Genomic DNA, 22286 nt, shown 5'->3' with positions numbered 1-22286 from the left:
GGAAATGAATTTAAGGAGATGTGCATACGTTGTCAAGGTTACTGAAACGAAACACAAATAATTAAGGATGACCACGTTGTCAGCTAAAACTTAGTGTAGAAAGAGAGCATCATTAAATGACTGTGTTGAGAAACTTCTTGCAACTGTATCGATATTGTAAGGAGAAATTCCTTTTTGTTCATTCAAAGAAGTGAAATGGGTAACATCATAAATAAACACTACAACTTTGGAGACCAATCATTATAAATTGCCGTTGGGGGGGGGGGGGCGGAATTTAGAGGGTTTCTGGGGGTCTCATGGTTTTCAGGGGGACCGGAGAGGGGGAATCAGTTGTCTCCGACAGAGTATAATGGACAGAAGGGAGGACCATACAAAACTGACCCGACTCCTCCCCCCCGCAGGCGATTTATAAACATCGGACCCTGAGGTCCACGGTAAACTGTAATTTACAACCCCTGTAGGCAAGGTTGAAGTTATTTTTGTTTCTCTGTTGTATGTTTCTTCACAAAAATGTTTTAGTCTTCTCCTTCTTCCTCTTCAAGGCTGTTACACTTGTACGCCGTCAGTCTGTTTCGTTTTAAATAGGCATCCAGTACAATCATTGGATTTTGTGGTTGAACAAAGTGATACACATCCCCACTGGCTGTAAATAAATCAAGAAGGCGAAATCGTGATTTTCTCGATTTAAGCTTTAAGTAGAGTTCTTTAATAGCGCCGTTTATTTCCACTTCAGCCATGTGAACAGTTTCTACTGCACTACCAGGGTTTTTCAGCAGTGACCGCAGCAGTGCGCATGCTCCCTCTGAAGTGACCAGATTGTAACCAATTTTGACGACTTGTAGAGTATCATTAAGTTCCAGACCCCTTGCAATTTTCTCCATTCCGCGGTCGGTGATGCGATTGTTATTGAGATTTAACTCAATAATTTTGCCATTGTATTCCAAAGATTCCGCGATGTATCTTGCGCCTTCATGGCCAATCTCGTTCCAACACAAATCCAGTTTCTCTAACGTTCGATTTTTCTTCAAGCCCACGCAGATTTGTTTGACTCCGAGGTCGCCTAAGCGATTCCATCCCAAGTTCAACTCGCGAAGGGACACGTTTTTCGCGATCATTTCCCCAAAGTGCTCTCCTCCGGTGACTCCAAAAGAATTATGACTAAGGTCTAATGCAGATAAAAAGTCTTCAGTTTGTAAAACGTTACTAAAAAAATGAATATCATCATCACTTAGTCCATTGCGCGAAATGTCAATTCTCGCCAAAGAATCATTCACAGTCAGCATGTTTCCAAGAGCGTCTGTTCCATCTTTACTTATCTTATTCTCTGAAAGATTCAGATAAGTTATAAGACTGTTTGCCTCGAGTAATTTTGCAACAGCCGTAGCTCCTTTATTCTGAACGTTATTGAGTGACAAGTCTAGTCGCGTGACACTCCTATTGCGTGACAAGGCGTCCGCGACAGCAACAGCACCCGTGGGACCCAGCCCAAGATTTCTCATGATCAGCTCCGTTTCGCCGGCCGCGACTTTGTCGAGAAAGTAAGTCATTGCTAAAGGAGGAATTCCAAGTTGTTCGCAACTTTTAAGGAATGATTCCTTGAGAGATAAATCGTGTATTTGACAAGCGTCTTGTACATCTTGGTGTCTGTCCTTCCTGTCGAGGCGATGGATCTTCTTGGCAGTCTTCAATGTGGCGTTTTCCGCTATCACCGAGTCGACTTTCGCGTCTTCATCGTAGGAATCCAAAATTCGGTTAAGGTGGATCAGCAAATTAGTCTCTGACACTGCCCGGCTCTGTGGAAAAACATAAACCTCTTCAGCCCATCGTTTTGACTTCTTTCCAATTTTTATGCGCGGAAAAATGCTAAAAAACGGACGTTTATTCTTCGCTCTTGACGACCGCATGTCTACCATTTCCGAATTTCGGTCACGGAAAAATTTCCCTACGAGGACAGTCTTATGAGTATCCAACATCGAACCATAATATCCTGTCGAAGGAATTCTTTAGAATTCACTCAGGCGCTTTTAAAACGCTCTCGTTTTGGCAAAGTCTAGCATTACTGTCTAAATTGTATCTCGAGTATTGTGACGGAAACGTGAGCCAAACAAAGCCTCTCCATACCGTTTCACAATCGCGTCGAAATTCGAGAAGCAGGAATGTGAGAGAAGGGCAAAAGGCCGAGAAGTTCAAACGTGCGCTTGTCATGAGCCGGATTAAAGGGAGATAAAGGAAAAATTAGTCAAATAGAAACTACTGACAGACGCTTACCGAAACAGCAGATGTTTTTCTTTTTCTTTTTCTTTTTCTTGCATGAATAGTATTATATCTTCATGTTTAAATAAACTGGTTTTTCGAGCAAACATCTGCTAATGAACTGTGGTTTCTTATTGGAGAAACAGATGAATGTAAATTTTTACTCTGTTGTGTTATTTCTAAAAGTTATTTCGAAGTAGTATCAGTTTTTTTGAAAGCAATACGCCGCCGCTAAGTGCCCCAGCAACGACCCTAGAAAAATATTGTTAAGCAGAAAATTGGTCCAATGCTACAAAGAAATTAATTTAGATGTACCCTAAATAAACACAGATATGTAATTAAAGTATAACTCGTAGTACTGTGGGCAGATTAAGAGCTGCAATTTCATCCTTTCAGGAAATACGTGAAAGAACACATGTTCACAAATTAAAGATTCCACATAATTTTACGGGCGTACTGTCGACCATGCCATGTTTTCGGTGAAAACTATTTTTTCGCGAAAGGAAAGCTAAAACTTAAAATCGCCAACCCTAAGTTTAATTCGGCTTGAGGTAAAGGGAACGTTTCAAAATTGGACCCTCACGCGAAACTTTCTCGGACACAAACATTCACATTTTCAAATACGTAATTTGACAAATCGTGAAGCTAAACAAATGTCATCAGCGTAAGACAAAGAAACAAAGTCTCAGTGACGTGAATAGGGCTCAAATTCAGCTAGTTCTCATTTCTCAGACGGCTGTTCCGCTAACTTAGTGGCAGAGTGAGACAAACAATATTCGTCAGCGAGTGAAGCCGTTATAAGGTTCATGTTACATACTGCAAAGATCAGCAATACCAAAAGCTTCCTTTGCAGAGCGAGACGATTACTTCTCTGTTAAGTTATAGGTTAAAAAGATTTTTCGTTTCAAGTTCAAGCATTTACACAACTTTTGTTATCTTACCCTTGCTGAGCTAGTTCTGAAATTCCGTGGTGTAAAAATTTCAGTGATGATGCCGGACATGGCATAATGAAGGCCAAACGTCTCGCGCTAAAATTCCTCTGGCCTTTTAACCTCAAGCTTTTGTCACCGTCAAGAGATTGTTGATGACCGTAATCAATACCTACTTGTTTTCGCTAAAAATTTAAAAAAAAGGACGCAACAACTTCGGCCTAGATGTCAGCACTTCAGAAAGAAAAAAAACGTGACCAAGGTAGTCTGTTGGTCAGATGTGGAACAAGGTTTTAAGGTATAATCTTGTACTGTGTTTTAATACTCTTCCCAAATTTTCAAAATTGTCGTGAAATGACTAGTAGCTGTCGAATTTCTATCGTGGAGGCACATTTGGATGCTTCCAGCAAATCGACTCTGTTCACGTTCCTTCGACTTGTGGTAACAATAACAAACCACAAGTACGTTCCTACTGTTGCGATAAGGATTGTGTGCCATTTTGGTTTAGATCTGTTTCAGTAGCTCCATGATAGTTTTTCCATCTTGTAAAATTGAAATTAGCTTAAAATTCTCATATTCATCATTTTGGATCCGCTTTAAGGTCACCAATTTTTATTGTCTTCGGTCACGAGCGTTTAACTGTATTGTATTTCTTTAGAGTCTCTTGACCATGGTTAACCAGTTTTTCAAAGGTCTTATTCTAATTCAATTAGCTGAGTTAATTCAGTTAGCTAAAATGATTCAAATTAACGCCTCGTTTTCCGTCATAATCACAAGGGTAGAAGACTAGTATCCAGTGCCTATTTCTGCTCATCAAAAGGGGAGAGCAAAATGAAACAGAGGCTGGGAACAATTTTTGACTACTAACATGCGCTAGTATTATGGCAAGTCGGCCTTTTAGGAATATAACTGCCGTCGGAAAAAGATAAAAATAATAATACTGATATTGAGTAAATAAGAAAAAAAAGAGGTTGTTCTTGCCGTCGGATGAGAGTACATCATCACGGAGATAAATATGACAAACATTTTCACCAAAGGGATGAGGCGGAGAAAAACTTTATGAAGTAGAATTTAAATGGAAATTTTGCATGGCCGAGTTAAAATAATTCGATTACCTGAAAGATGTCCTGCTTACCTTTTTGTGATTTTTCCGTCGTGAAGTCTAAAAGGGGAACACCAAATCCTGTTAAACTTCTAGTCTTCAACCTACTCTTTGTAAAAAACTCGTTGTGTTAGCTAGTGAGCCAAAAATTTTCGAAATTTTCTTCCTTTAATTTTATTCAAATCTTGTGGAAAATTACTCAGCTGTTAAATGTTGGCGCATTCTCTGGTGAAAAGAAGCTTGGATAATATATTGTCAGTTTGCAATTTTAATTATAAACTCTGATCTTGAAAAATAAGTGAAAATTCATACGCATAATATATTTAGTTTCAAAACAATGCCATGTTATCCTAAGTACCAAAATCAAACTAACGAAATCTAAATTAAGTAGGAACAGAAAACAGCCATAAAAGTTCGTTTTCTTTTTTAAACAGATGTTACGCAAGAACACCTAGTTAAATGAAAATTCGCATTATTCAAAAACTGCCGGAAAATAATCTTAAATAGATGTACGCCAGAAAAATTGCAATAAAGGTTTCCTCGTTACCTTCATCAGCTTTATCCACAGCTTTTTTGTTTCCGCCATGTTGTTGGTTACTGAAATATCATCCTTAAATCTATCAAGCTTCTTGATATCGTTGCAATGAAGAGATTGAGTTGATTTCCAATAAAGTAACATCGATTTACAATGTAACGTTGAATTATTTTCACTGTTTTTAATCAAAACCTGATGAGCTATCCTTTTTTCGGGTAAACATGTTAAGTCTCCGCGGAAAGACTAAATAAAAAACTCTTCGTTTGCCGTCAATTGTCAAATGACACCTTCAAATCAAAGGAAAGTATAAAAGGAACACTTTGCAGCGGCTTGCTTTTGACACGAATATTGTTTTCTTAAAGCCAGAGCAAACAATCCGAGTTTAGAGTGCTGATCGCTGTCCAATTACCGATGAGTGTTGAACAAATATTGTAACCTGGCATGTAAAAGCCTGCAAAAATTTTAGGCTTAACAAAAGAAAAATATTTCTTTGAGAATATTTTAAAATTCTAAAGTAAATCTGAATGAAAATTGTCAAGGAAATTGTCGCATTTGTGCAAACAGAATACGACAAAAACTGTCAAAGTTTTGTCGGAAAATCTCCATCTGGAATTGCCTAAGAGCGAAAAATATCACTTTGCATGACAGTTTTATTGTATCTTTATGGAAACAGACCAGAAAAAAAAAACGATTGTAGTTTATTTTAGTGAATAACCTCAATTTGAGTGGCTGTAGAAGAGAAAGGATGTATTTTTGCAATTGGAATCATTCCAGATGAGTAAATGGCAGAGAGAAATCAGTTCGAACTTGTATATAAGTTGTAATACAGTTAATTTCCAGGGCCCAGTTGTAGAAAGTTTGGATAACGCTATCCAACGGATAAATCGCTGTCCGGCGGATAAGTGATTGCAAAACGTATAGCGTTGTCCACCGTACAACGACTTATCCAGTGGACAGCGTTATTCAACCTTCGAACAACCGGGGCCAGCGGTACAAACCCCTACCAGGAAGAAAGATCAAAACAGGTTTGAATAATAAAGAATGAACTTACATTGAGAGAGTACAAGAGGAAAACAGAGTCCATTTCGCGTTAGTAAGAAACCAAGAGGTTATTATAATTTGTCGTCAGTCGAATTCAGAATCGGAAGTCAACTGAATCTCTTTCATCATGAATTAATAAGGAAAAGCTACATGTCACCTATATTTTTTAACGCGATATTTCATATAGATACAGGTAGTTATCAGTGAAAATCAATTGATGTACTATTGTTGATGTGCAGTATTAACATCTCGAACTCACAAGGTTTATCTCAAAGCCCTAAGCTTTTTATAGCCAGGTTTTCATTCGGCTACAGAAAGGCGGCTTGGAAATATTGCCTCCTTTTCTACCAATCAAATCTCATCGAAGTTTCGTAAATCATTCATGATTGGCAGGTGCCTGGCGTACGGGCCGGAAAATCCTGTATATCACAACATTGCTTATTAACTCTAGCGCTGTCAAAATTTTCAGTGTTTGACGCTTTTTCCATTTCTGAGAGACCTTGATTAAATTTCCAAGCTTTAAAAGTTGTTGCAATTTGATACTGAGACTTAAAAAATCAATTAAATCATAATTTTTTTTTCAGGTTGGAGTAAACAGACTTTTCGATACTACATACACAGGCCTTATTTCGTTTTAGAGAGGTCCAATGTTTTTGTTCACGATTATCTCCACAGTCACGGTGAAATATTTTTTATTTTAAGGTCCTAAGACATATTATTAACGCTTCTGATCTTTCATACAGTGATATCCTAGACTGCAGCAACTTTGTTAAGTAGACATATTTCGCAATGAACCCGAACAGAGGAAAACTCGGTACGAATTACTCAATGAAGACTAAATGACACTAGACGTACATTTCTTTTATTGTTCGTGAATATTTGATCAACTGATTATGTTTAAAGAAGGTTTTTCTGACTTAGTTCTGCATTGCTTCGCAGCCAATATCTGTTCCTTGAAACGTTAACAAATCTAAAATTATTAATTTTTTTTACATGAGATGCAAGTTTACACTGATCACTGATAAACACATTATAAAACAAATCTTATTATTTGGGAAATTTTGCGTTAAAGTTGCCATGTACAAGCTGCCCTCCTTTAGCGATTTTAGCCTTCAATGCGATCCAACACAGGATTTTCTTCTTCGAGACATGCTTTGTAAAACGTACATTTTTGGAAAATTGTAGGACATAATTTGTTTCCAAGGACACCATACAATAACATTGATGTTTTCGTGGCCTGACTGATACGGAATTGGTTTAATTTAAACAAATAATCATAGGCTATTTCTTTGAATCAATTAAAAAATGTAATACTCACTTTTTCCTGCTCCTTCATTTTCCCAGTGAATAAGAATGGAGTCTACACCAAGGTAAAACTGATCGCCACTATTGTAAACACAGGCAGCTGACAGCGAGTCTTAATCGATCTCTGTAAGCGGTGTTATTTGCATAGCATTTATAGGAAATAAATTATTTATTCTAAGAAAGGTGATAAAAACTATTTAACAGAAGAGAGAATTTATAACGGATCGCCTTAAACTTTTTATCCTAAAACTATTTTCTCCAACCTTTGCTCGTTACTCCCCCGAAACAAGAGGAAAAATAAAAGTTCATTAAAAAAGTATTTGTGTTCTCATGAATAAAGGGATTGATAGTTATCTGGGAGGGGGGGGAAGTTCGAGCGATTTGAAGAGGAGGGGAGTTGGAATGATTTTGGTTGTGACACTAAAACATTTACCTCATAAGGCTCTGTAATATTTTTTGTGACCCCCACCCCCCCCCCCCCCCCTTATTGGCAGTCAACTTTCCATAGCTCCCCTTTACACTCTGTTGATGACGACTGGTCCTCCCTCCTTCCCCCAGAAAATCATGTGATGCCCCCCAAAATCGTCCGATTCAAATTAAGTGAGCAATGGCTGGGCATTCTTGTGTTTTCTTCTATAACGCGTAAAAAAATTGTTACTTAAAAAAAAATCTGAAATAACTTTTTTAAACATTGCCCAAAATACTGAGGCAGTACAAATGTATGGCATGCACTTTCCTGAGGCGAGATTCAAATTGTCGCTAAAAACGAATAACTATGCAAACTGGAAAAGAGGAGTGGTGGTTTTGTGCACTTTGGTTTTCATATTTTTTCAAATCATTTTCCGTTAGCTCTGTATTCGCTTCTTTTTCCCGAAAGATAATATGCAAAGCCTGAGGGAACAGTCACAGTTTATCATCTGGGGGAGGGGGGGGGGGATGGAGGATCACATGGTATACAGGGGAGCGGAGGGAGGATCTGCTGTCAGTAACAGAGTATAAAAGGGGAACTAAAGAATTGACTGCCAACGAGGGACCAGCCCTAGGAGGAGATTCAGGTAAATTTTATTGTGACAAAAATCCTCCAACCCTCTCCACTCCATCCCAGGTGACAAATAATGACCGGACCTAAAAGGCTGCGACTAGGATTTGTTCGCGAGAGTGTGGAAACTGAAGGTGTGATCTGTGATGACACTTGTGCGATAACAATTGTTACATCTCTTTTCAGGAAGAAACCATATTAAAGTGCACGAAGTCCTAGCTTCAACTTTTATGCTAACTATAAAACCCTATAGCGCTACCTTCCCAAATATAACGAAGTTCCAATCTCCTTCGCCCCTATTTGCTATGACAGGAGCCCATTAGTAATGGGCCCCTGAATTATGATCACTCAGGAGATATAAACGTCATCGAATTGTCGGCCACATAACTAGGGTCAGGTTGATTACATTTAGAGGAACATGTTTTTTTTCGTCTTGTTACGAGCTTGGGGCAAAGAAAAAAAATTGGGTCCATATAAGGAATATAAGGAATCGAACCTCGGAGAATCAGAATTTTTTTCTTTGTCCTACGCTAATGACGAGACGAAAAACGGAATCGACACAGGAGAATGACAAACGCTCCCCCTCCCCTCCCTTTAAGCCAAAATATTAAGCTTATTTTAGGAAATACGGTCAATCTTCTTCTTTCTTCTTCTTCTTTCAAACGTGCATATTCAGGTGCATACCCTCGTGCACAAGTACGCTTATGAACGCTTAGAATTCCCTTGAAGCCTCAACTGGGCAAACAATTTCTCTGTTAATATTACACAGACAAAAACTTTAGCATGCATTGTAAGTCTCGGAATTTGAGAAATGATCAATGTACTGATTGAATAAAACAATGCACTAAAAAACAACAATGACTCCTGTTTTTGTCATAATTGTTATTTTTAGATGCGCGAGCGCTTCGAGATAAACAAAAATGACATTGGATATTTCTCTTGCGCTTAACGTACAGATAGGCGGAGAGGCGACAAAGATCTAGAAAACACTGATGATGTCGACTGCTGTAAAAGCCACCAGCTGTATCACTGGAGAAAATTTCGATTCTGCTCTAAGAACTTAAGTAACTTTTCCGTAAGCAAATTCCTAACGGGACTTTTAAAAGGGGCAACATTGACACCTTTTAAAACAATTCGCGTTGATTCATAGTGATTCTTTTATTTCCAACTATGCTAAGGCTTTTGACGATTTATGGAAGATCGTGCGATCGTTCAGATTTTATTTACCTTATTAAGTAACTGGAAAGCCAGAAAAACAATTCAAAATTAACAGAAATAGTCACATGAAATGAGACAGTGGGTACAATTTGCCACAAAGCTGGGATTGCGCGGTAGACTCTTAACAAACACGGTGCCAATTGTTGAGTAAATTAACGAAACGAATGTATATCATTGTTTACATTCCTTAGTAAGCTGGTAAGTCTCTTCTGCTTGCTTTCAAATTGCGTTGTAAATGTGATAAACTTCAGGTTTCACGTGTTTAATAGCTACTAAACTTTGCTATAAACGCGACAGGTCTTAGGTCAACGAAAAATTGGCGCCAAATTGCTCATTAGGAGAAAAGATTGTTCTTTAATCGCTGGAATGAAAAACTCATTTCTTATTGACCAATTTTAACACAAGAGCATTGTTTTAAATAAGTAGAATCAATAATTGTAATACTTATTTGTTCAAACTTAGGGTCAAACACACTTGCACATAGTGCTGAAAAAATAAACACAAGTACTTCAGTTGAGGTTCTCGTGACATATTACAAAGCACAATAATATATCTTTTTCGTAATTTGGCTATATGGCTTAGCTTTAAATCCTCTACCAGTGTCGTTACGTATCAACACAAATATCAGAAGAGGCCTCCTAAAGAACTTGTTTTATTCATAATTAGTTCACGTCACTCATAACTTTAACTCGTCATACTTCCCGCTGCATGAACTGACAGGAGCAACTAAAGCTATAGAATTTAAACCACATGATGTACTAGTATCATGCAGATCGCAAGACTTCCTATATTGCACAATTTTCTCTAAAGTTTTCAGTGTTGTCTTTGTGTGGCGACTCGTTAAAATGTCCCTACAGGAGATTATTGTAATGAAAATGTACTTAACGAAACAAGCTTTAGTCGCAACTCAAACATGTCCGGTTGTTCGCCAAAATTCTTTTGGCTTTTAAACCGCAAAAACTGTTTCTTAAATCCCACAAATACGTCCGTCAGATATTTGTATACATCGTTTATATTTCATGAGCAAACCCCGGCGGTCAAAACTACCCATTGTGACGAATTCAAGACTCTTGGCGTTGTTATTCCGTGGGAGGGTCGCTTTTTTTTCGGCAACACAAAAACTACCCGAAACGCTATTGAACAATGGCAGCATGGGCAAATCTGATTGGCTCTTCATCAAAATTTTAACAGCTGGTAATTCAACCGGTAGACCTCAAGGGACGTAAAGTTTGTGAAATAAAATCAGTTCTTCGACGGGAATACGCACACAATCTTAATTTCGCAACCTCGTCAGAGCGGGTTCACTTAAAGTGAGAACTTACGCTCGTGAACTTTCGCCCCTGGTAAACAAAGAAAAAATGGAGAATCGAACTGTCACGAGTGAGACAAGACGGACGATGTCTACGGTAGAAACATACAGCTCTGTGTCGTCTTCCTATAGCGCGAACAGCGAAAGTTTAGCAGTTATTGGTGAAGATGTCACCATGAAACAGCTAGCAACCGCCAGAGAAACCTTTAGCGACTTGGAAACGGCCTATCGGAAGTTCAAACTAGAGTTAGAGAACGTAAAGGAAGAGCACCGAAATGAGGTATTGCTTTGGTTTATTTGTAGCTTTTAGTTATTTGTTATACCTGCAACTGACGTTATCGCAGATTGCGTTCATTTGCATAGACGCGCCTCTCAAACTTACACCACCTACTGTTTGTAGAGATCTAAAAAAAAAAACAACGATTTCTCATTCTGTAACTTGCGCTACCACAGACTAACTTTTATTGATAAGCGCGTTACATTGTACAAAAAATCTGTACAGTAGATGATCCTGACCCAGTTTTCTACGGTGTTGAGTTTGATTAAATATTGTGGCATTGAAACTTGGCACTTCGAGAGGTTTAAACTAATTAGCCGTACGGCAACCGCCGTCGAGCAAACCCCAGACAACTGAATGTAGAGCGGCTTTTTGCTCAGAACTTGCTTTATAACTAACATTTTATTGGCCTCGATGTACGTGAATTACTTTCAACTTTGTTCGTTGTCTGTTAGAACCGTAAAATTAAAGCGTAAAATGACTCCATTGTAAAACAATTCAAGAACATAATCGGTTCGCTATGCAAATATTTTTCATTCGCATAATAATAAGGTTCGAGTCATGCGGAAACAAAGCAAAAAGAAAATAAAAACATTAAGAAAATGAAGAAATCTCTTCCTTTGTAGGTGGATAAGTTACGTTCGCAAATCGAAAATCTTCAAAAGCAGAAAGCTCATCTACAAGAGCAGCTGAAAGATTCACGCGTGGATGCGAAAAAGCATCAGGACGAGTTAATCCGAGTGCAGCGAAAACTAACCGAGAAAGAGTGGGAATATGACGCCTTGAAGAAAGACTTCGACACACAGAAAGAACTAATCCGCAAACTTAGAGAGGAGAAAACAGCCCTTGAAAAAGAAAATGATGAGCTTAGGCGTGAGCTCTCCTCCAGTCAGGCGCTCGTACCATCTCCTGGCGGAAGAAAGGAAGACAGCGAAGAACTCGTGGCTGTCCGACAGGAGATTACAGAGTGGGAGACAAGCTACAAGTTTGTTCATAAGGAAAAGGAAGATTTACAGGAGGAAATGTTAGCTCTTCAGAGTAAGCTGAATGACATTCAAGCGGATTATGACAAAAACCAGAGGGAACTGCAGAAGGAAGCAAAAATCAACTCCATGAAGGCGTCGAAACTGGAAGCGCAGATGCAAAATTCTGTCAGACAGAAAGATAATTTTAAGAACCAGTTAGAGAATTTGCGAGAGGACTACAAGAAAGGAAAAGAAGCATACAAACTCCTTCAGCGAGATTTCCTGGAGAGTCAAAAGAAGGCCGACATGTATCGTGAGGAGCTAAACGCCAAGAATAACCAGCTGCAAAAATTGGATAATTCCAATAAGGCCCTGCAGGGAAAGCTTGAAGCACTAAAGCAAGATTTCACGAAGAATCAACTCTCCTCTGACATCTATGACAGACAGAAAGAGGTGCTTGAGCGAGATCTGCAGGAAGCCGAGTGGAAAATAAACGATTTGGTGGAAGCTAACGAAGGGTTGTCAGCACAGCGAGACGAGATGGAGAAAGAGCTGGCTTTGGTCAAGGCACGCATCCCTACTTTGGAGAACAACTGTGAAAAGGCCAATGAAAAAGCCAGTGAAAACGAACAACACGTCAATCGTCTTCGTCTTCGCATTGGTGACTTGGAAACTAATTTGTTTTCACTTCAAACCAAGAATAACCAGCTAGAGGCAAACTATCAAGAGTCGATGGTAGAGACACAAGAACTTCAGAATAGGTGTGAGCGTGCGAATGAGAGAGTAGCAGACTTAGAATCTCAAGTGGATCTGCTAGGTCAGGAGAACGAAGACTTGAAGAGTCAGTTGGGGCACTCTGAGCGCAGAATTTCCGAGTTAAAAGCATCATTGCAGAGGAACGAGCAAGAGAACGAAGAACTTGAGGTATCTACCGCGGGAATGAAGACACACCTGTCGAAACTTGGAAGTCAGTTGGACACAATAAGCAAGAGCAAAGTGCAGTTGAAGTCCGAGCTTGACGAAGAAAAGAGCAAAATTGCCAAGCTCCGGAAAGATCTGGTCACAGCCCAAGCAAGTGCCGCTGAGTATCAACGCACTTCAGAATGGTTCAAGCGAGACGCAGCTTCTAAAGACCGTACAATTGATGATCTCAGAGCTAACATAGCAGCCATGGAAGGAAAGAGCGAGCCACTATACGAGGAAATTAATAAGCTCCAAACGCATATGGAAATCTTAGAAGACGAGAAAAAAAGTCTGCATGGAGAAAATCTTCAGATTCAGAAAGCCCTTCGTGAGGTCGAAGCAGATTTGGCTCTCGCCAACGAAGATAAAGATCGCTTGAACGATGAACTTCAGGAATATTACAAAAAGTCGTCTGAGCTTCAAGCCTCTTACAAGATCTGCGATCAGGAAAGAATGGACAACCATCAGCAAGTACTGATGCTCACCAAGAAAGTCGAACGCTTGGAAGCTGATCTGGCAGAGGCCCTTAAAGCGAACAAATGGCTGGAGGCTGAGCTCGAAAACTACACCGGAAACGATCGTAAGAATGTTGAGGAGGTAGATATTGTGAAGACGCAATTAGTAGAGGTGCAAAGCATCATGGATGACTACCGACGTGAAGGAGCCGATAAAGAATCTACCATTGAGCAATTACGTGAGCAAAATCTCTTTCTGACGAAAGACTATGATGATCTTAAAGGCGAACTTAATTACAACAAGTCTCTCGTGGATGAAATTGAAAGTGACAAGAGAAGACTTCAGGAACAAGTCGCTGCGCTTAGCGAGGAGCTCTCAAGGGTGACGTCCTTGTACGAGTCCGCTAAAAGGAAAAGCGACCAACTGGAAGTCGACCATAGCATTGTGGTAAAGAAGATAAATACTCTGGAAATAACGTACAAGAAAGATGTTGACAAGAATGCAAGGCGTGAACTGGAGATTGAGCGCAACAGAAACGGAGAGTTAGAGAGAGAGTTGTATGCATATCGCAAGAAAATTGCAGAAGCAGAGGCAGAATTACAAGCGTCAAAGAAAGACAAAGAAGAACTTGAAGAGGAACTAGATGAGGTAGAAGGAAGGATATCGGTACAGAACCAAGACATCGAAAGATTGACTCAGGAGAACGCTGACATGACTCAGAGAGTGACATCTTTTGATCAGAAGTTGAAAGAGATGAACAACGAAGTAGACACTGCTTTGAGGCTTAAAGATAAGGCTGAAGAAGATCTATTCAGTTCAAGGAGTCGCGCAAATAAGCTAGAGTCCCAGGCTGAAATTCTACAACGGCAGAAGTTGCAATTAAAAGATCAGCTGGACGATGTGAACAACAAATTACTCCAGTCCCAAGAACAAATAATGATTCTTGAAAGTCAGGTGCTAGAGAACAGGAAGATTAACGAGACTATGAACAGGGTGGTCGGAAAGAAGGACAAAGGTATTGAAGAACTGAACAACGAGCTTAGACAACTTGAGAGGGATTTTGATACCACTAAACAAGATCTGATTACTGCCAGAGTCACATGTGAAGGATTAGATGCTGAGAAAAAAGACTTGGAACGAAGACTGGGCCTAGCTCAAGACCGTATCAATAATTTAGAGAAGGATGTGAATACCTATCGAGATGGGCGCGGCACTTTGGAGCAAGAGATAAGCACCTATACGTTCAAGATCACTTCAATTGAGACGCAGCTGATCAACACCACTAAAGATAGGGACCATTTCAAGAACGAGTACGAAAAGCAGCTTGCAAGCAACAGAAAGGTGAAAGAGGATATGCTAAGCATGCAAAACCAGGTCCGCGAAAAAGAAAGAATGATAGAGGGCTTGAGAAAGGATCTTCGCGACAAAGAAAACACTCTTGAGAGATTGAAGTCATCAAAGGCAGGACTAGAAAACGAGTTGCTACAAGCCAAGAAAGACCTTGAGACCTACAAATGGAAGAACGAAAATCTGGAAGACAATGTGGTGAATCTAACAGAACAGATCCAAAACTCAAACATCGAAATTTCTAAAATGGAGGTCACCCTATCAGCTTTAGAGCGAGAAAAGGAAGACAGAGACAAGAGTGTAGTACCAAGTGAGGATAATTATCACGAGCTAGAAGCCATGTTAACGCAAAGTCAAGATCGAGAGAACTCTTTAAAGCAAGAGCTGCAGTTGCAGAAAGCAAAAGTGAACAAGGCAGAAGGAGAATTCAAGCGAGTTCAACAACAAGGCATCGAGCTTCAACACGAGATCAACATATTGAACAGAAAAATACACGATGCAGATGAGGGCAGAAACCGGGCAGACCGCGAGAAGAGAGCCTTGAAAGAAGAACTCATGGCCACCAGTGGAAAATTGTCTGACTTGGAGGTGAAGTTTGAACATGAATATCGAGAGAAACTCTCCCTACAAGGACAACTGGAGGACGCTATTAACAGGTCAGCAGTCAACCGCGAAGAGGTTCTTAAAGTTGAACAACAGCTCATCGAGCAAAAGCTTGCCGTTGATCTTCTAAACAAGGATATCGCCCAGAACGAGGACCACATAGATCAACTGAAAGCAAGTAAAAAGTATTTAGAGGAGCAGGTGCAATCACTCAAAGCAAGTTTAAACATCAGCCGTGAGGATTGTCAAAGGCTAAAGCAAGAACAAGAACGTCTGCAAAAAGAAATTTTAAGACTGCAAGATGGCGTTCAAGAAGCAGAAGGACGCACGCAGAAAACGGCTTACGAGCGAGATCGTGTTCAAGAGGAAACGCGCACATCAGTTGTCAAAATTTCAAATCTTGAGCAACAGTTGGCTGATTCTAACAGAGAAAAAGATTCCCTCAAGGATAAGTTAGAGGACTGGAAAGAATCCTCCGCTCGATACCGTGATGAAACTGTTACCTTGGAAAGTGAGATTTCCTCTCTGAAGGCCACTATCGACACTCTCACTGCAGATATAGAAAGCAAGAACAGGCAGCTTGAGGATTTGAAGCAAAGGAAAGCCATCATAGAAGAAGAACTCGAAGATACGAAGAGAACCCTCCGACGGAAAGATACTGATCATGATAACTTGATGTCAAAAAGGAAAGAAGTGGAGGAATCTTACAACATTGCTGTGCAGAGGATCGAGACGTTGGAAAGCAACCCGTTCGGTTCTGACGAGGAACGTAGGTTTCTCGAAGAGGAATTGGCAGTTACAAAGAGAAAGCTAACAGAAACAGAGGTGGCCTTGAGAGGAAGTGCTGACCGAGAGAAGGACCTTCATGAGAAACTTGTAGCTGTTCACTCGCAATTGTCAAGACTGGAGTCGAGCAGGGAAACCTTACAAGAAAAGAAAACCGAGCTAGAGCACGATTTGTACGCTACTCAAAAAGAGTTGGCGCCTTTGAAGGAGGGATACGATACTGCGATGAACGAAATAGACGCCCTGAATCACCATCTGAACGAAGCAAACACCAGGATCACCCAGCTGGAACTGCTCTTAGATAAGGAACAAAAAGCTAGGTCTAAAATGGAACTCGAGAAAGAGGGAGAAATCGCTAAGTTAAGTAAAAACGATGAAGAACTTTTGCGAGTGCAGCGGAAATTAGTAGAGTACCAGACCTTATGGGATCAGCACACGAAGGAAGTCGGCGGCAAAGACGCTCTCATTCAAGATTTGAGAAGTGAGAAAAAGACCTTAGAGAGGAATTTACAAGTTGCGAGGGACGAACTGGCGAGCATGCATGGCTCTATCAGCGATGCTTTGAGAAAGAAGGACGTAAGTGACGGTGATGTGTTTGCAATGAAAAAGCAGATAGCAAACTACGAACTGCGTCTCAAATCTACCTTACTGGAAAATGAAGAAATGCACAACGACCTTATTGGTTACAGCAATAAAATAGCCGAATTGGAGGAAGAAATACAGAGAGTACTGAAAGAAAATGCCAACATGAAAGCAGAGCTACATGATGCCCGAGATAATGCGGCCAGAAGGAAAGAAGATTACGATGTACTATCAAGGAAGAACACAGAGTATAAAAACACACAGGAGGCTCTGCGAAAAGAAGTGAGCGATAAGAATGGGCAAGTTGAGTTCCTGAAGTCAGTTAACAGTTCCCTAGAGGGTGAAATTAATTCACTGAAAGCAAAGATTGGCCATTTCAACGATGAATCTGACAAAGGATATCAGGAAGTCACAGAGCTAAACGTCATAATTCGAGAAAGAGAATCCACAATCGGCAGCCTGGAAAACACCATAAGATCACTCCGCCGTGACAACGATAAGTTATCACAGGAGATCGCGGCATGTAGAGCGTCAACAACTGAATATAAAAATTATTATCAAGGGGCAAAGAAAGATCTGGAGAAGTTACAGACTGACCTGCTCTCTTCAAACAACAGATTCACTCACCTAGAAACGCGCAACGAGGCCCTGGAGGACGAAAGAAATGATCTGAAGAATGAAATCGCCTTCTTGAAGAAACTCAATGCTGAGTTAAAAGGCAAAGTCGAAGCATTAGATCGTGACAAGAAGAAACTGCAGAACGAGTTTAACGTTATTCAAAGGAAATACCAAGAAATCCACAGCAGCTACATTAGCATCGAGAGCGAGAAGGCAAGAATCAAAGGGGACGCTGCCCTGCAAAAGAAAGTTGTCGATCTCCAGTCGCAACTGCAGCAGATTACTCAAGAAAAAGAAGACACAGAGAACGAATTGGACTTGATCAGGAAGAGGCTATCTAAGATGGAACAGGATTTTGGCGATTGCAATCGCGCAAAAGAGTCGTTGGAGTACGAGGTTAGCTGGCGAACCAATCGCATAAAAGAACTAGAAGATGTCATACACGCCATGGAAGAGAAAGACCAGTTTGGAAAAGACGAGATTTTGTCCTGGCATAAAAAGGTTACCTCCCTAGAACAAGAGCTACAAGCGGCTAAGAACAAAATCGCTCGCCTTGAAACATTCAACAAAGCATATGATGAAAAGATTCGCGATCTGAACATCGATCTCGTCGAAGGACAGGAGGCACTAGCAAAAACTGAGGCAACCTTGGCTAACGCCCAAGAAGCTCTTGATGACAAACAACGAGAACTGATGGATAGCTACAAGAAGGTTTCAGAACTGCAGACCGCTCTAGATGCAGCTGTTCAAAGCAAAAATGATGCTCAGAGAGACCTCCAAGATGCCAAAGCTAGGATACATACATTGGAGGAAGAACTTCAAGAGGAGCTCAAACGGCAGGCTCAGCTGAGAGGTACTTTAGAAGAAATGAGAGCAAGGAATGAGGAGTTGAGGGATGAGATTACAAATCTACAGAAGAAGTTGTTGGAGCTTCAGCAAGAGGTAGATGACCTGCAGCGTGAGTTGTCAGAGAGGGACTATAGAATTGACCGTCTGCGGAACGACTACGACGCTCTGCAGAGTGATCTAAATGCCACCAAAGCAGATCTTCTAACTGCAAGGTCCGATCTGGAAAGAGCCCTAAGCGATAAAAGGGGGTTACAATACGAAAATCAGAAACTGCAACTGCACAATTCGGAGCTCGACGCCTCATACTCGCTACTCAGAGACGAAAACGAGAGGCTTAAGTCAGAGTTGCAAGCTTTGCAAGTACAGCTGTCTGAGCTTCAATTTAGTTATAACACTTTGCAGAGGGATAGCGTCACTGTGGTGGAACAAAACACTGTCGACGCTGCACCTGAGACTGACTTTGAAATAGAAGCTTTACGAGGAGAGTGCGAACGTTTGGCTCGTGAAGTTTCGGGACTAAATCGGAAAATAGTGACGTGGAAAGACAAGAGTGAAGGTCTAGAACAAGAGAAACTTCGACTGGAAGATAAAGTCTCGTCAATGCAGAAGACCATTAACAGCCTGGAGGCAACAAACCAAGGTTTGATCTCGGAAAAAATGCGGCTTCAAAATGATATTGATAAGCTTCAAAAGAAACTAATTGAGATAGAAGCACTGTTGGGCACAGCTGAAAATGAAAAACGCACCTTAGGAGACGACCTGGAAGACACGCAGAGGAGGCTTCTTAAACTGGAGGCTGATTACGAGTTGCTCAAAAAACGAACTGCACCTTCCGGTGGGTGGAGCTCATCATCAGATGCTGCCTTGAGAAGGAGTAAAGAAAGAGAAAATGAATTGCAGAATGAAGTCTTGGAGGCTCATACGAAGAATTCAAGCTTGGAGCACGAGCTTAAATCGACCCGCGAGCGATTGGAAAGTCTTCAAGATGCATACCATAAGGCAGAGGATAAGGCGGCACAGTTTAAAGAGGAAATTATTGTTTATCAGCAACGCATTGCAGAATTGCAAGCTAGTTACGCAAGTAGTCGCGAAAGAAACGCGCAATCAGATCAAGAAATCTTAGACTTGCAGCGGAAGCTAGAGGAGCTTGGAGACAGCAAGAAAACAAGTCATAAAGATAGGTCAGCCATGGAATATGAAATCAACTCACAGCGTTCAACGATTGCAAGGTTAGAATCACAGCTTGAAGACTCAAACAAGGAGAAAGACAGTCTCAGATTACAACTGGTAGATTCTCGCAACAAGAACGAGGAGGCTTCCAAAGAAGTAACCAGGCAAGTTACTGAGATTCACACCAAAAGTGAAGTGTTCAGGCGAGAAATTATTGAGAAGGAGACGGTAATTGAGCAGTTCAAAACCAGGGTCTTTACTATGGACAAAGAGTTGGACGCTCTTAGACGCGAGTTGCAGAACAAGACAAACGAGTGTAATACACTTCAACGGGAGATTGACCAACTGAAGTTTGAGTTGAACCAGCAGAAGCAAACTAGGTACGTAAGCGAAGACGAGCTTCGTGGAGAGATAGAATCTCTCAAGTTGAGATACGACGAAATCGAGGGTGAGAAAGACGCTCTTCGAAGAGAAAGAAACAATCTACAATACGAGCTTCGGTCGGTGAAGGATCAGCTGGATAATGTAGAGACAGTCTACAAAGACAGCACTGATGGATTACAACAGGCCAACAATGATCTTATTTCAAGTCAGGTCAGGATATCGGAGCTAGAAACAGAACTCCAGAGAGCAACTAAAGACAGCCAAAACCAGCAGCACCATTTGGACAAGGCCAATAAAGAGATAGTAAGTAAACAGGAACAGATCATTCGTTTTGAGAAAGATCTACGCACAATGAAGACAGACCTGGAGCTAATGAAGAAGAGCTGCGACGAAAAGGATGACAAGATTGGCATGCTTGAAAGGAAATGCGTCACGTTAGAGCTCGAGATCGAAAGACTGAAGAAAGATCTCTTTTTGGCTCAAGAAGATCAACAGCGAAGTGAAAGAAGGCTGAAAGACCTACAGGCCAGATCAGAAATTGCTAGAGTAGAAGTCAAACCCACCTACGAAACGAGCTTTGAGGTACGAAGAAGCCGAAAACCAGCTGATAATGTCTCTATTCAAGGGCGTGGTAGGAAAACTTCAACTCTTGCTATGGACATTGGAAAAGCCCCAAGTAGTCAGCCTGGATCGCCGAGATTAGAGCACGAGCCGCTGAATCGCAAAATGTCTGCTCCTGTGACGCAAAGCAGTCCTCGTTCTGCCTTCATCAGACCTGAAAAGGACTTGAGTGCAACATTTGAGGAACCAGTCATAGAGGTGCAAGCAAAGCCTGTAGAGGACGAAGCGTCGACTCCTGATGAAGTGTTCTCCAAAGATGCACCTCTGATTGTCAGATCCTACGGGGAAAATGAGATAGCAAATGGTATGACGTCGTTTGTTCTAACACGGACCCATTCACGAGTCAATGAGAGCCGTACAGAGTCCCGTACCGAGTCCACGACGGACAGACGAAGTACCACGAATCACGTGCGAAAATTCAACGAAGAAGTCGAGGTAAACCAGAGGACGATGACAAGTGTGACCAGTGTGTCAGAAGACTTAGCCTACGCTGAAGGAAAGATAACCACGCCTCGTGGTTATGGCAGCAGAGGAGGCTGGGACAGGAACTCTAATTATTATCTTTAAATTATGCTTTTTTTTTAAAAAATGTACATAGTGGGACGCTTTTTATGTTAATTTCGTGAGCCTGGGGCCCACATAATTTTAGCGGGGTGAACGCATCAGAATTAAGAATCTGTTAAAATCGTAAGCCTTTTCAAGCGCGGTAAAATCATCGTATTGCAAGACATAGCCGAGAGAAAGGTATCTTTGTCCCGCCCGATTGGAGCAAGTTTAACGTAAACCATTTTATGTTGTGAGGGCTTTTGAAATTATTTTTTTTCGGGGAAGTTGTCATAGGTTTTGTGGTTCTTTAGGAACAACAAAAATTTTTTGAAAAAACAGACGTTTATCTTGATTTTTACTTCCATCTGACAAATATCTTTTAATCATTATTAGCTGAAAGATATAATTTATCTGCTTTCTTCGTCAATTTGAAATTTTCAATGCAAGCTTTATTTAATCATTTCATCTCCAAAGTCATTTTGACTTCTAAAAAATTCATCAAAATTTATTTGAAATGGCATGATATTTCGTATTTTTTCCCTATACGTTATGATGTATAATTCGTAAGGTTTTGATCCCACTCCTAATATGGGAGATTAATATATTTTGATGCATCTTGTTTGGTTGTTGACGCAGTGTTTACATGGGTGTATGGTACTTTTTACAATTTTGCTATTTTTAGAAACCTGGTTTTGGAATTCATTGTTCTCAGTAACCGGATTTTATAGGTAAACATTGATAAAATGCATGTAGCGAATCTCGCCATAGTTAAAAGCTTGAGCGTTGTTTATAATGTATTTCATAGTTTGCAGACTTAGATGCTGAAATAAATAGTTGTTATCTTTCATTTGAGCGCATAATTATTCAATTATAACGTGCATAAGATGGAGCTGCACATCTAGGGCGAGCTTTCATCGGTAAACTAAATTGCTGACGTTGTGTCACCAAATTTCTTGTCCTTGAATAGTTCCCTTTAATGGATCATTTTACCCGTAAACCAGCAAGCCAGTTAAAGAACAGAGAGTATTTTTTGAGGAAATTATTGTCCTATTTCCCCGTGGACAGAGTTTTTAGAGGAAACATTTTGAAGCAATCCTTGAAAAATGAAACTTGTTTGTGGGAATGTTTTAAAAATATAAATTTTGAGCCTGTAACTCGCATTAGAAAGTAGCTACTTGCTCATTCAGTGAAATTGCCTCTCTAAGATGACCACCAACTGACCTGTGTGGCTAGCTGTTATGATAATCTCGAAAATGAGCAGCGAACGCAATGCTAAACTTCTCGCTACAATTTCATCCCCCTCCCCCATACCCTCTCACCTCTCCCCCCAATAGAAGGAAAGCGAAAACAACCTAGCTTTACACTTTTGTTAATCTAATTTTGATTTG

The 22286-nt window shown here is 40.5% G+C and overlaps 2 protein-coding genes across 4 annotated transcripts; one reads left to right on the top strand and one right to left on the bottom strand.

Moving 5' to 3' along the window:
- Positions 1-189: 189 nt before the first annotated feature.
- LOC131797558 (leucine-rich repeat-containing protein 74B-like) lies at positions 190-7211 on the bottom strand. 3 transcript variants are annotated; one of them, XM_059115188.2, is made up of 4 exons: positions 4832-5302; positions 4318-4388; positions 3195-3367; positions 190-1793 (listed from the first exon to the last, which is right to left on the bottom strand). In XM_059115188.2, the coding sequence occupies exons 3-4, from the start codon at positions 3252-3254 to the stop codon at positions 516-518; spliced, it is 1338 nt and encodes a 445-aa protein (XP_058971171.1). In that variant the 5' UTR covers positions 3255-3367; positions 4318-4388; positions 4832-5302; the 3' UTR covers positions 190-515. The 3 variants fall into 3 exon arrangements, with proteins under 3 accessions (XP_058971171.1, XP_066023986.1, XP_058971172.1); XM_066167889.1 differs by lacking the exon at positions 3195-3367 and having other exon boundaries at positions 4318-4344; positions 4832-5303; XM_059115189.2 differs by lacking the exons at positions 3195-3367; positions 4318-4388; positions 4832-5302 and adding an exon at positions 7179-7211.
- A 3483-nt stretch (positions 7212-10694) lies between these two features.
- Positions 10695-21745, top strand: LOC131797552 (golgin subfamily B member 1-like). The gene is made up of 2 exons (XM_059115181.2): positions 10695-11011; positions 11635-21745. The coding sequence occupies exons 1-2, from the start codon at positions 10781-10783 to the stop codon at positions 20917-20919; spliced, it is 9516 nt and encodes a 3171-aa protein (XP_058971164.2). The 5' UTR covers positions 10695-10780; the 3' UTR covers positions 20920-21745.
- The last annotated feature ends 541 nt before the right edge of the window (positions 21746-22286 follow it).

The sequence above is a fragment of the Pocillopora verrucosa genome, chromosome 6 (genome assembly GCF_036669915.1).
Source record: "Pocillopora verrucosa isolate sample1 chromosome 6, ASM3666991v2, whole genome shotgun sequence".
Classification (NCBI taxonomy): domain Eukaryota; kingdom Metazoa; phylum Cnidaria; class Anthozoa; order Scleractinia; family Pocilloporidae; genus Pocillopora; species Pocillopora verrucosa.
The sequence above is the reverse complement of the archived record's forward strand: the minus strand, read 5'-3'. Positions and strand labels throughout refer to the sequence as shown.